The 13,321-nt window shown below is 42.9% G+C and overlaps 4 protein-coding genes across 4 annotated transcripts; 3 read left to right on the top strand and 1 right to left on the bottom strand.

Moving 5' to 3' along the window:
• Nucleotides 1-249: 249 nt before the first annotated feature.
• On the bottom strand, nucleotides 250-2,186 carry VTP01DRAFT_7043 (uncharacterized protein; the record flags this gene model as incomplete). The annotated part of the gene is made up of 5 exons (XM_069386012.1): nucleotides 250-404; nucleotides 465-614; nucleotides 676-696; nucleotides 752-980; nucleotides 1,044-2,186. The coding sequence occupies 5 exons, from the start codon at nucleotides 2,184-2,186 to the stop codon at nucleotides 250-252; spliced, it is 1,698 nt and encodes a 565-aa protein (XP_069243416.1).
• Nucleotides 2,187-5,236: 3,050 nt separating this feature from the next.
• VTP01DRAFT_7042 (uncharacterized protein) lies at nucleotides 5,237-6,675 on the top strand (the record flags this gene model as incomplete). The annotated part of the gene is made up of 6 exons (XM_069386011.1): nucleotides 5,237-5,751; nucleotides 5,812-5,873; nucleotides 5,930-6,061; nucleotides 6,127-6,251; nucleotides 6,307-6,398; nucleotides 6,453-6,675. The coding sequence occupies 6 exons, from the start codon at nucleotides 5,237-5,239 to the stop codon at nucleotides 6,673-6,675; spliced, it is 1,149 nt and encodes a 382-aa protein (XP_069243415.1).
• Nucleotides 6,676-7,724: 1,049 nt separating this feature from the next.
• Nucleotides 7,725-10,143, top strand: VTP01DRAFT_7041 (uncharacterized protein; the record flags this gene model as incomplete). Its single annotated transcript, XM_069386010.1, has 12 exons — nucleotides 7,725-7,825; nucleotides 7,889-8,144; nucleotides 8,211-8,253; nucleotides 8,307-8,412; nucleotides 8,475-8,607; nucleotides 8,668-8,863; nucleotides 8,924-9,112; nucleotides 9,184-9,348; nucleotides 9,400-9,508; nucleotides 9,569-9,788; nucleotides 9,879-9,998; nucleotides 10,066-10,143. 12 exons carry the CDS (start codon nucleotides 7,725-7,727, stop codon nucleotides 10,141-10,143), a joined length of 1,716 nt encoding a protein of 571 aa, XP_069243414.1.
• Nucleotides 10,144-10,296: 153 nt separating this feature from the next.
• On the top strand, nucleotides 10,297-13,266 carry VTP01DRAFT_7040 (uncharacterized protein; the record flags this gene model as incomplete). Its single annotated transcript, XM_069386009.1, has 12 exons — nucleotides 10,297-10,534; nucleotides 10,595-10,729; nucleotides 10,787-10,929; nucleotides 10,987-11,406; nucleotides 11,476-11,577; nucleotides 11,631-11,696; nucleotides 11,764-11,868; nucleotides 11,936-12,064; nucleotides 12,130-12,187; nucleotides 12,245-12,386; nucleotides 12,444-12,837; nucleotides 12,901-13,266. 12 exons carry the CDS (start codon nucleotides 10,297-10,299, stop codon nucleotides 13,264-13,266), a joined length of 2,298 nt encoding a protein of 765 aa, XP_069243413.1.
• Nucleotides 13,267-13,321: the final 55 nt, after the last annotated feature.

Raw genomic sequence — 13,321 nt, 5'->3', positions numbered from 1 at the left:
TTATAACCCTTTGTGTCTCTCTGCTGTTGATTTGAACTTGAAAGAGGTGATAGTCACCAGATACTCGGAATGCGAATATCAAAAAACTACAGTAACATCAATCGAGGATAGTCTCATGAATAACTGCACAGAAGCAATGTGCGCAACAGTGGCGTGAATGAGTGGCGTGGATGTTTAGCCATTTCTTGTTGTATTTTTCTAGCCAGTTATTAAGGGTCATAACTTATTTTACAGACATTGTTGTAAGCATCAGACTATGTTTTGCATTGAAGATAGTCTTTGCCGGCGTTCAGCCAATTGCGCCATGTAGAGACTGGGTGGGTTCACTTTCCTATCAGGAGATTCCTCCCAGGCCCATTCGTGACCTTGCACGCGAGGTTTCGCACGCTTGGATGAGCTACCAACTAGGAGAATATTCAGTTCAGATATCATCGATCCACGTCGTTATCCATTTTTCCTCTTACTTAAAAAGTTTTGCGACAGCGGTGGTTTCTGGACTATCATTCCAGAGTGGGCCACAGAGTTCCATACTACCGAGTTGGCACCAGACCAACCGTGCCCGGAGCCAGCATCGTATCGATCCTGTATAATGATTTGACCGTCTACATTGCAATCTCAAGTAGGGCGGGTAAGAAATAAAATCAGATCAGTATCTCATATGAAGAAATTGCTTACTGTCATAGAGTTGCCCAGTAGCTGCATTCATAAATTTAGCAGCAAGCCATGTCACGCCTAGATAAAAGACACTTACACCATTTCATGTGAGGACCAACATCGCCATTCTTGGCGACACAGCTGCTCGAATAGACAACGTTTGGACCTGGAACACGACCTTTGTAAGAGTATGCGTGGAAGCTGTACTCTGCATGGCAATGCTCTATTAAAATCATCTGTCCCGATATCTCGAATGCAAACTGCCCAGCCAGGAGTGGTTTCTTAGGATCAGGAGATGGTGGCATCGGGAATGTGTGATAACAGTGCTAATATGTGATGTACCGTTTGAGTTGATAAGCTTCAATTTACTACATAGCATTCGTACTTACTTGAAAAGTTATAGCCAAAGCATTCGTACCGACTCGAACAAAATTACGGAACCAAACAGACCGCACATTTCTGACCCAGCAGTTCTCGGCATGGTCCATGAGAATCAATAAATGATTGAACATCTCGTCTGCAAAGCGGTAATCCTTGACTTTGAATTTTTGACTTTTCATCATTTCTTCAGGCCCTCGCTTCTCGTTGGCAGGGAAGACGCATTCCAGGAACTGCAGGCCGACGTTCTGGACTCGTTTGCTCTCGTACTTTTCGACAAATCCACCACCATGCTTGCTTGAGAGTGCTGCAGTGATTGGTTCGTTGAGCGTCAACCGCGTGCCTGATTCGTCTATCCTGACGATTCTTCGATGGTGTTCAAATCGACCAGCTTTCCAGCCAATGTTCTTGCTTGTGTCACCTTTGGGAATAATAACATCCATGCCAACAGCCTTGATCCAGGCGTCGTTGAAGGCGACTCCTACCATGACTGTATCGCCAACCTTGAATCTGTTCTTATCTCGAACTGTAACTTGGTTGTGTCCGACTGGTATGTAATCATCCACAATGGGAACACGTTTTTTGCTCATAACATTGGGTTCACCGCTTATCTTAAATACATAAGGCGTATCTAACGGGTCGGTCATTACAGTGATTATGGTGCCACCAGCTGGGTCGCCCTGGAGAACAATTCCTGACGAACTGATCTCGACTGGACGCGCAAGAACAAAGTTGCCTCTATTCAACTGCAATGTTTTGAGACTTTGACTCGGCGTAGCTGCAAGTTCGTTGATGGCCTGTTGGATACGCCCAGAGTCATCCTGGCTGCCAGGCACAGGGTCCAACGAAGCGGTGACGGGCCCTACTGCAGGCAAAGGGGTCCAGCCCTCATTGTACCCTGCAGCTGAGAAATCAAACAAGTGATCACCAAACTCATTGTATGGAGGATAGACAAGTTTTCCGTCGGTCGGGTTAGGGTACACAACTCTTGAGTAAGCTGCGCCTTCGTATAAACCTGTGGTGTTTTGCGAGGGTGGGTGTTGTTGCTGGTAATTGTAGTTGTAATTTGGTTGAGGAGGTTGATTGTGAGCAGCGACGCTTAAATGCTCAAGGGTGTCGATTGTCGTCTTCAATAACTTTTCGAATCCTCTCATGCCAAGAAATACAGGACGTCATACTTCTGAGCACGGAATATAGATTGCGCGACCATGTTCAGGTTTCAGCTGTCAGGGACTTTATCCGAGGAATGCTGTCTTTTTTTCGTTTTCTTGAAGAGCCGGTTCTCTTGCTTCATATTCATACTAATAGAATGTCCTGCTAAGTCTAGCTTTCTGGGAAAAAATGTATACGCAAAGTGGGTTATCGATTCATGTCCATGCGTGACTTTTTGAGTTTCCTCCAGATGTCCATTTTTATAAATTAGCGATTGTCCGTCCCCACTCCTATTCCTATTTTCCGTCTCGAGAAATATGTAGTTAATGAAAGCTTAACTCTAGTATATTTTTAACATATTCATGGATATTCTGTGTGCCAAGCTATGTGGACAAGACTTTCTGCTTATGCTACGTCTGATTTGTAAACATACGGCATTTGATTTTTGATAATATGCGATACCAATTTTCATTGGCGGTGGGGTGCGACATTACTTTCCGGAAACAGGGAAAGAGCGTATCTAATGATTCTTAATGCCTCGTCGCACAAAGAATCCATTATGTATATGCATAATATTTATATACATATATATACGTCTGTATATTTCATACCTGAAGCCTTGAACAATCGAGGTTGAAAATCCGTAGAAAGGAGGGCACCAACCAAGCAAATGAGAGCAAAGGCGCAGAGACTGTAAAATAAGCCTTGATCGATCAAGCGTACGTTCTTGGCACGTTCTTCTATACTTCATACCCATTATCGTGACAATACTGATAGAGAATAACAGAGACCAGAGAAGCACGAAGCGGGAACCAAAAGAACTAGCGGCTGCAGAAACTAGCTGTCAGTAAAATGCGTCTTCCGTCGATATGTTCCTGTATACTTCGTAGCCGGTGCCGTGACAATGCTAACAGAGACAAGCGGAAACAAGGGTGCCATCCAAGCAAGAAACCAGCTGCAGACCTGCTTGCAATCAAGATAAAGGTCATTAACGTTATCCATTGTTGCTTTTATTTTATTGTGTTACAAACCATTGATGCATTGGCAACAGAGGATCGTTGCGGAGTTGGAAAGAAGAAATGCATGTGCAGGACCAAAAGAGAATGAACCGAAGGAGGCAACATCAAGAACCAGCCGGGTATTAAGAGCACGCTGAGGTACTTATGTTTGTACTATTGTACACCTAGGATTTTCAGGCGTGCCCCATGTAAACCAGAAGACCGGTCAGAATCCGATGTGCCTTGTTGACCTGTCTATGCAGATGCTAAGGACCAGAAAATAACTATGTCGAATCCACTTTTGATAGGTATTTACGTTGACCAATGCAGATGAAAACGGGACAGACGGCAAAAAGAGTAAGAGAAAGAAGATGAGAAGGGAAGGGAAGGAAGAGAAGAGAAGAAAAGAGAATCCAAAAAGACACAACCCGGATTTCTGGTTGGCTTTTTTTTTCCTTCGTTTGTTTCATTGCTCCCACTCTCTAAACTTGCTCCTTTTACGTCAATCGCTATATATATGTGTATATTATGTGTATATCTTTGACCAAAAATTCCGTTTCTATGAGTTTCGGGCTTTCCATACGTACTCCTCGTCGCATCTCTGTACGACGATTATGCGTTGACTTCTTGCATAACATGAACCGATACTCTCCCCCAGGAAGTTCAAACGCCGTCCTGACATCTGGTAATAACGTTTCCTTCATTCAAAGGAATACATGCCTATGTACATGGTAACTTTGATACAATATACAAGCTACTAACATTACAAACTCTCTGTACAAACCCGCCGCGTTCCACATTGATAATTATTTGTAAGTTAGACCAAAAAGTGCAAGTCGATGACCCCCAAGTTTCCCCAGGCCTTATTGCCTTTTTTGGGCATTAGGCTGGATCACGGTAGGTCCCAAGCTTTGAGGTTGCCTTCCTTGTCTTGTCACCATCTGGTCGCCCTGAGATTCCCAGTAACTCTCCAACCAACTTCTTTTGGCTCCAATTTCTGAGTTAGCTTCCTTGTTTGGTACGCTGAGGTCCTCTGGTCCGCCGGGCAGGTCCCTCGACACAGTATTTGCCCCTTGTTCCACTGGCTGCACACTGGAGCAAGGCCTGTAAAGTATTTGGCAAGAGATGGGAACAGTAATATACTGTGAGACTTTGGGTAGGTGCTTTTAATGGAATAAGAAGCAAAAAATTAAGTCCACCGGTAGATGATCGTAATAAGAGGGAGTTCTAATTGTTGTACCACCTCCATCATTATTGAACACTGATCAATCCATAAATACGACAGCCTGTCTTTCTACTGCTGTCGACTCTGTTGGGAGTAAGCATGTCGTTCCCTGCAAGCTACAATGGCACTGTCTTGTAGGTTTTTAGCACATAAAACTTGAATTGAAAAGGAAGATGGAGACAAAAAGGGCCTTGTCCTTTGCTTTTTGGCAGCACTAACATCGTAGATTTAATTGTGGAGGTCTTAGTCTCCATGTTTAGCGTTGATCCTGTATTTTGTACTTTTCGTATAGACACTTGCAGTTAAACTTTGACTTGAATCTCTGATTCAACATAAAATTCGTTGGTCGTTTGATCTTGTGTTGTTCTCACTGGATAGTCTTCCTCGACGAAACATTCAATTGCACGGTCTTTAATATCAAAGTTTTCCAACGTGTCATGAAGTGTAAAAGATTCTTCTTGAGATATCCTGCAGAATATCGCATTACTGTTATTATTTATCGTTGTATCCCAGCTAATATGCGACTTGCCGTTACGTCTGTACCGATTCCTTGCAAGTTTATTTTCATGAACTTTTTACATAAGCAGTTATTTTCTGCAGGTTCCTGCCGAAATTCAATGTAGTTTTATGATCAGTTTCGCATGTCAGCGTGAAGCTTGAGTTAGAGTTACATAGGATATTTGTGCAGTGACTCGAAGAACAGCAAGAGGATCTAGCTACAGGAGAACAAGGGAAAGCTATGTATTATATTTTAACGGTTACAAAACACCCCTCTCAAGTTTGCGTATTTTCCTCTTGATTTAAAAAGTGTGGCTGGCTGGGCATTAGCATGTGGGCACTTCTACGACGTCTCCCAAACTTTTTGTTCAGACGAGGAGACGATCGTATGCCAACAGTAACAGCATCGTCGAGCGACGATGAAGCACCCGAGGAGTATAAGGTGATCGCTGGCGAACTCATTCTGCTGTCAACGGAACCGGACAATGATCGAGAAAAGGAAGAAAGGGTTGAGAATCATGTCAACGATGAAGGATGCTTTCATGCCGAGGATCAGTCCGCGATCGAGGCAGTTTCAGGCGCCCCAGAATCTATGGAAACAATCGTAGAATCAGTAACGGAGCAAGCGCAAACGGAATCTGTGGAGGACACGCTTGCAAAGACAATAGTCAATGCTCCAACAACAACCGAAACCAGAAAGAGACGAATAGCATCTGTCGGTCCATATGCAGGATACGACGTCGTTGCATCAAAGAAAAGGCAAAAAAAGACTGCCTCATACAGTACTTCATTTAATGGGACAACGGTGTTGTACAATCGTTGCAATTTGCCCGAGGATTTGCAGAAGTAAGTTCGCATGAATGAATAATTTGCACCTTGCAGCTCACGTTTGTACATTTAAATTAGATACTATAATCAACGACATTTATACTTTTCCCTGTACGATCAGGGTATATTAATGGATAGAGGTAAAAGCGTGTTCATGTTAGGAATGAAACGCAGCATTGCTGATATGATAGCATAGAGGGATGGTTTTCGGTGACGCCCGAAAAGATAGCTATCCACATTGCCGAACGCTGTCGCAGCGATATCATTATCGATGCTTTCTGTGGATGTGGTGGAAATGCAATACAATTTGCATACACGTGCGAACGAGGTATCGTTAGAAACCTGTACCAAATTAGATTATATTGCATTGCTGACATGTACTTTACTGCTCAGTCATAGCCATAGATTTGGATCCTGTAAAACTCCACTGTGCAAAAAATAACGCTAAAATATATGGAGTTGAAGATAGAATTGAGTTCATTCAAGGCGACTTCTACAAACTTGCGCCTAGACTCAAGGTACGAAGCATATTGCAATTATCACGGAATTTGGAGTTGCTGACTATCTTACCAGGCAGACGTGATTTTCCTCTCTCCACCTTGGGGAGGACCTAATTACACGCAAGCTGAGACGTTCGATCTAACAACTATGATACCCTCGGATGGGTAGGTACAAATTCTACCAGAAAGTGATGCATGATAAATTAATGCTGGCGATAGAACAAAACTGTATAAAATTGCTTCCCAGATTACTTCCAATGTCGCTTACTATGTCCCGCGAAATGCGGATCTGCAACAGTTAACGCGATTGGCAGGACCAGGTGGCATATGTGAGATCGAGCAAAATTATCTGTATGGCCGGCTAAAGGCTCTCACAGTCTATTACGGCGATCTCGTCGATCCATCTGCTGTTGAAGATGCGTTTAAAAAGGCAGAGAAATAAAAATTACTAAACACAGTTTCTTCCTTTTATGGACTCCCTCTTTTAGTAATCCACTTCCTCCTTGAGCCGTAAAACACTAATCCGGCTAGACTTTAAAAATGTCTTCCTCCTGTTATCGGCTGTTTGCCACCTCTTTTTTCAAAAGTTCGCTGTGGAGGCACCTTTTTTCTGGAGGCTGTAGTGACTTGAGGAGTGGATAGAGCGCCGATTTTTTGATGGAACACAATAGTTAATTAATTTATACGCCCTCCACGCGCATTGGATGGAAGAGTGTATAACACGAAATGGGCTACAAAATGATATAAATTCAGGGCAATAATTTAGCCTGTATATTACGGCCATCACTAATCTTGTAGTGTGAAAACCAACTCCATATTTTGATTTCGCTTCCACATTTTTGGTATTCCACCTGAATTCGGTTTCCATTGATCTCGAAGATATACCTTTCTGTACCTGATAGAACGGTCGATTTGTGAGGCTCAAGTCGATTAAATACGGATTCTACATCATTGAAATTGATTGTCAGAAGATTCCATACATGCTCAGCTACTCGAAAATATTCCGGAATGTCTGCATAGAGCCGTTTGGGCTGTTGTTTCTGACAACAGCATCGTGGCGATAAACGCGCAAAAGTTTTCATTGCCATGAGCATAAAATGGCAAGACCCATGCTCCTTTGCTCTCTCTTTCTCTTTCTCTTTCTCTCACAGAAATCAACGAAGACAGTCAAGAAGGTAAGCGGGAATGCTAGTCATTTTAATATACAAACTGATTGCTTGATGGCAGGATGAAGCATACCTATGAATATCTCAACACTGGTATCTGTGCCTTACCAAGCTGAACCATGAGCTGATCACGCGCTCTGGTGTTAATAAGAGAAAACTAAACGCGTACATGAATACTCATACTTTAAGAGATAAAATATATAAAACTACTGGGGAAGAAGCGTAACGGAAAACGGCGACCTTTAACATAAAAGTGATTGTCTGTTTAAACTCCTGAAATTCACGTATTTCCGTTTACGGACGTTGTGCTTTCAGTCTTTAGAATATGGTCAACAATGATCTCGAAGGCTTACGTGTAATCAAGAAAGAATTAGAGCAAGCCGTCCTGATTTGCTCTGATCGCTGTTTATACCAATCGACGAAATGGTTAAGCTTGAACAATTTATGCATCAGCGAAACGTGGACCGCTGACAATGATTGTTTTGTTAGGGCGGCCGAGATTTTGGACGGTATCCATCCCGATGCACTCGATCACGAAGAGCATTTTACACATATTGCTGAAAACATGCAAAACATGCTACCGTTATATGAATCAACGTTACCCCCACAGAGCGAAGTAGAGTACAATAAGTATCAATACGCGAAAGCGCTATTTCAAATGCGTCAGTACGACAATGCTGCATTCATCCTATCGAAATTCGACACACCCAAGTCGCGTTTCTTGAGACTCTATTCAAAATATCTGGTAACCGATAGCATTTATCCGTATAACACGATAGCATTGTTGCTTATTACTAACACTCTAATGCAGGCCGGCGAGAAAAGGAAGGAAGAAGAAACGCAAGATATCCTTAGTAAGTCATCGCTTTATGCTACTTGTCGCATTGATCGTTAATTAGCTGTCTAGGCACCAGTGAAGAAATGTTGGCGGAAAATGCAGAGCTGGATAGCATCTATGCTGAATTATCTGTGGCATCACGCAACAAAGAACTGGATGCATTCTGCATGTACTTGTATGTATTTATTACATCATGTTACCACGTATTGTTTTAACATGGGAAATCTTTGGTTGTAGATACGGTATCGTGTTACGTAAACGCGGAGAGGAAGAGGAAGCTGCGCGTGTATTGCTGGATTCTGTTAAGGCATATGAGTTTAATTGGTCAGCGTGGATGGAATTGGGCCAAATCGTGAAAACAAAGAAGGCAGTATGTATTTCGGAATCTTTCGATCAGTGATATTCCTCTAGACTCTATATATTTCTCTAGTTCCATGACTTGAGGAAAGTACTGGATCAGATCCTACCGCAGAGTCTGGTCAAGGATGCCTTCTTAGCATACGTTGCACTGGAGGTCTATTTACCACAAGAACAGTTCTGGCCACTGCTAGATCGGCTCAAGTATTACTTTCCAAATAGCGTATACGTCAAATCGCAGATAGCGACGGCACATTATGATTTGAGAGGTAAATTGAACGAAATGGTTGTATACACTCAGCAGTAAATGCTGACAAGTATTTGTATAGATTATCCACATGCTGAAGCTATATTTGAGGAGATTCGTGCCGAGAATCCTTACCGTTTGGAAGATATGGACAAGTATTCGAATTTGATTTATGTTCAAGAAAGATCCGATAAGCATATGAAATTGAGCATACTAGCACACCAGTGTGAACGCATCGACAAGTATCGCCCAGAAACTTGCTGCATTATTGGTAAATACTGACACTGACACATTTTTCCTTGGTTTCCCCTTTTGGACTAAACTTTCGCTGTGTGTAACAAGGCAATTATTACAGTGCGATACGGAATGTTGCAGAATCAATAGCTTACTTTCGACGAGCGCTTAAATTGAATCGGAATTACCACCTCGCATGGACCTTGCTTGGCCACGATTACATTGAACTCAAAAATCCTAACGCTGCTATTGAATGTTACAGAAGAGCTATTAGTGAGTCCTTATCGTATCTATATTATTTCAATCAGCTGACCAAGAAATTAGATGTAAATACGCGTGACTATCGAGCATGGTATGGGATAGGACAAGCATACGAAATTCTAAATTTGCAGCAATATGGACTATATTATTATCTGAAAGCCACTGAACTAAGGTGAGCAATGCGAAAAACAAATGTGTGTGTGGACAAGTAAATTAAAAGGCGCCTAAATAGGCCGTACGATGCGCGAATGTGGTCTGCAGTCGCAGATTGCCTCAAGTCGCAGAATCGAGATAATGAAAGGATTGCATACTATTTGCGAGCGGCGTCGTTCGATTTTCCGGATCGACATAAGGTTTATGAAAGACTTGGAAAGGAGCTGGATGGCATGGAGAAAAGGGATGATGCAGCCTTCTTCTATCGTCTAGCATACGATGTATATGTTGAAGAAGGGGTAAGATTTTTGTTTTTATTAAAAACCATCGAGTATTAACTAATTTTTCTCCTTGCGCTCCTTCGATGGTGGTGCATATTGACATAATAGACACCAGCGGAAGACTACGCAGAAGTCGCACTATACCTGGCTGAATACCATGCGGACAAATGTCAATGGAGAGAAGCTGAAAGATTTGCGAGAAACTTGATGGAGAATGGTGTAGGAACGGTAAATATGATGTTATACAAATATGTCAAATGACTGCATTAGCTAACTAAACTGACTGCCCTTACAGAGACAAGAAGAAGCCAAAGCATTGGTGGAGGATATACGGATAAGAGCTGCGAGACTTGGACATCCTGTTCCAGATTGAATGCTACTGTTTCACAAACCATAGTTGTACCATTCAGTTTGTGCCCAGCAAGAGACCAAAAAAATACAGGCCTTTTAGTTGCAAACGCTTCGTTCTCCTTTAACTCTTTTTAGTCTTTTCTTTCTTTTGAACTGAGGAACATATCTCAAAAGCATGAGTATGGCTTATTCTCGTGCGCAAGACTTCTCGGACGATTGGGAATCTCGCGGACCTTTGTCGTCAAGCAGATCGTACTCTACTTCATCTCGGTCGATGGGCCAACCTTCCAGATCTCAATCGACTGCCTCTTCTTCGAGTCGAGGACGCAGCAGCAACGCGGCCCAGTATGAAGCAGCTGCGCAGACATATCACGCTGAACTCGAAAAGTTCCTGGCAAATATGCTGGCAAAAGGTAATACAAAATTCGAAGCACAAGAAGGCACATGCCAACCTACCGCCTTTCCAAATGCAGAGGCTGCAGAGGGTCCATCACCGCAGCGTGTTTCGGCACGGCAAAAACTTGCACGCCTAAATAATCTCCAGTTCCACGAACTAGCCATGGATGTCTACGATGAGTTGATGCGAAGAAATATGAATGATAAACAAGGTAACAAAAGGACGAGAGGGCAGTAGCAGATCACGTTGCCAACGTAGAAAAATCTAGTACCATTCTTACCTGTTCGAGAGGAGTTTCATCCACGACGCAACCAAGCACGACAGAAACTTGCAACGTTACCAACCCCTCGCTTCCAGGATCTAGCAAGTGACGTCTACCACGAATTATCTCGTCGATACCCGCCTTCTGAAGTACCGAGTCTTACAAAAATCGATTTTACCTTTGTTACTAATTGCTGGTATTTTTAGGACTCTTACCGGCCACCTGTTCCTCCTATACCCGCTTCTGCAAAATCAACAGAAACTACAAAACCGCAAGCCAGCCAGGCGACGAATATCGTCCCTGTCAAGGGCACAATAAACGTAGAAGCAGTTGAGTTACCGGACGATGAGCGAGCCTACATGCCTAACGGTGGCCGGAGCAACATGGATGATCGTTCCACGTTTCTAAGCGATCATTCTGGGAGCAATCCGACTGGTTACAGAGGTGTTCAACCAAAAGCCAGCCCGTCGACTTCATCAAAACCAATGAAAAACGGACACCTTAGTAACACAAGCGCAGGAAGTGAAAGTAACTTTCAAAGCCTGGATAGTCTTATGGCTGATCTCGGTAATATGGTTACTGGCAAGGGATCAAGCCCGACCGATTTGGATGATCGAGAACGAAAAGTAATATACACGCTAGACCATAAAAAGCACACGAGATATCAGCACTCAAAATAATTCTTCTGCGAATAGCTACGTCTGGATAGGGAAGCAACGGAGAGAATGCGGGCGGACTATGAAGAAAGGATAGCAGGTCTTACAAAGAGATGTCAGCAGCTCGAAGCAGACTTAGCGGTAAGTGGGGCGCGGTCGTAAGATTGACATGGACTCCTTACCAGTTCCAAAAGATGGCTAGAGAAAGAAAGGGATCAATGTCGTCGGATATGGATGCAGATGCTGTACAGCTGAGAAAGGTAAAGCGGTACCGAGAGTCGATCGTTGAGAAAATAAAAGAGTATTAACAGTATTGGTCGTATTCAGAAGGACCAAGAGCGGCAGAATAGGCTCAAACAATTACAAGACGAGTACAATCGACTGGATGACCGCTACCGGCAGTTAGAGCTGGAACATCGAAACCAAAAAGATGTATGGAAATTACCCGCGATCCTCTATCAGATTTATCTTCTTGCTCACCGACGTGATAACATTGCAGGCTGTTGATGAAGTAAAGGAAGAAACGACTCAGCTATTAGAGCAGATAAAGATCCTATCATCGAAAAATGACGATTTAAGAATCGAAAAAGAGAGAGCAGAAGCGCAAGTGAAGCAATTGTCAGAAGAGGTAAGCTGTACCATCATCTTCTTCTAACTGAGGATGGTTAATGAATGATAATACCGGCCGACTAGGTTAAAGAGTGGCAAGAGAAATACGAGAAAAGTCGATTAGAATTACGGACGCTCAAAGGTCTGCAGATTACAATCCATCGAGATACGAGTGGAAACTGATATAAAGATATTGCAGCCATGTCCATGGATGGTTCAGATATTCCAATTCAAAAGATTGATGATCAAGAATTCTTGAAACCGACAGCTTCAGGCGTTATTTCGCATGATCATATTCTTGCATACCAAGTCGCCATTAATGATTTGTTAAAGACAGCAAGGTAGGCATAGATTAAAGGAATGATTTGTTTTGCAATGTGCTAATAACTATGTCACAGATCGAGCAAGCCATCTCAAGTTCTGCCTGTAATGCAAACCATTATCCTGACCTGTAAAGCGATCACAGAGCAAGTTGAAACCCACGAAGCACGAGGCGAGATCCCTTCATCTACTCAAAACAATCTTTATAATCTAAAGACACAGGTATCTACTGCATTGATGAACCTTCTATCCGCTGTCAAGACACATGCTGCTGGAATGGGGATCAGCCCAGTATGCCTGGTGGATGCATCCGCTGCAAACATGACCAAAGTTATTGTTGATCTTGCCAAGCTGCTTGGTATCTCCCCTGGCCAAGCAGATGGTCCCATTGAGATAAATTCTGTTAAGAATGGCACTGCTCCTAAGAACGCTCTAAAACGGGTTGATGTGCTCGATCCCGAAGAACTTTCGGTATATATCAATCTGTTTCTGTTTGGCAGCGACTCACTTGATACTAATACATGAATACTTTAGGGCTACTTAAAGAGTGAAACCGACAACATAGTCCAAAGCATTCAGAACTTGCTTGCCGCACTTCGATCTCCAAGTCAAAGCAGCCAGGTTTATGGCATAATTACCAACATAATCAATATCGTCTCCACGTTAATGCAGGTGTCTGAAAAGACCTTGTCATCCACAGCTGGATTCCGTTTCCGTAAGCGTGGAAACCTTGTGATATCTGATCTGGATCGATGCAAGCAAAAGGTAACACGCATCCGCGACAGTTCCTTTGATCGTTCACCAGAAACAGCAAGCGCAAATGCCAAGCGGGACCTGGCGAAGGAAGCTTATGAGATTGCAAAGTATACAAAGGAGCTCATTAATATCTTTGAAAGCTAAACTAGAAAGAAGAAGAGAGGAGAAAAATTACTACACATGTACATAACTTATAGTT

The sequence above is a fragment of the Rhizomucor pusillus genome, assembly GCF_041956525.1.
Source record: "Rhizomucor pusillus strain CBS 183.67 unplaced genomic scaffold VTP01scaffold_3, whole genome shotgun sequence".
Taxonomy (NCBI): domain Eukaryota; kingdom Fungi; phylum Mucoromycota; class Mucoromycetes; order Mucorales; family Lichtheimiaceae; genus Rhizomucor; species Rhizomucor pusillus.
The sequence above is the reverse complement of the archived record's forward strand: the minus strand, read 5'-3'. Positions and strand labels throughout refer to the sequence as shown.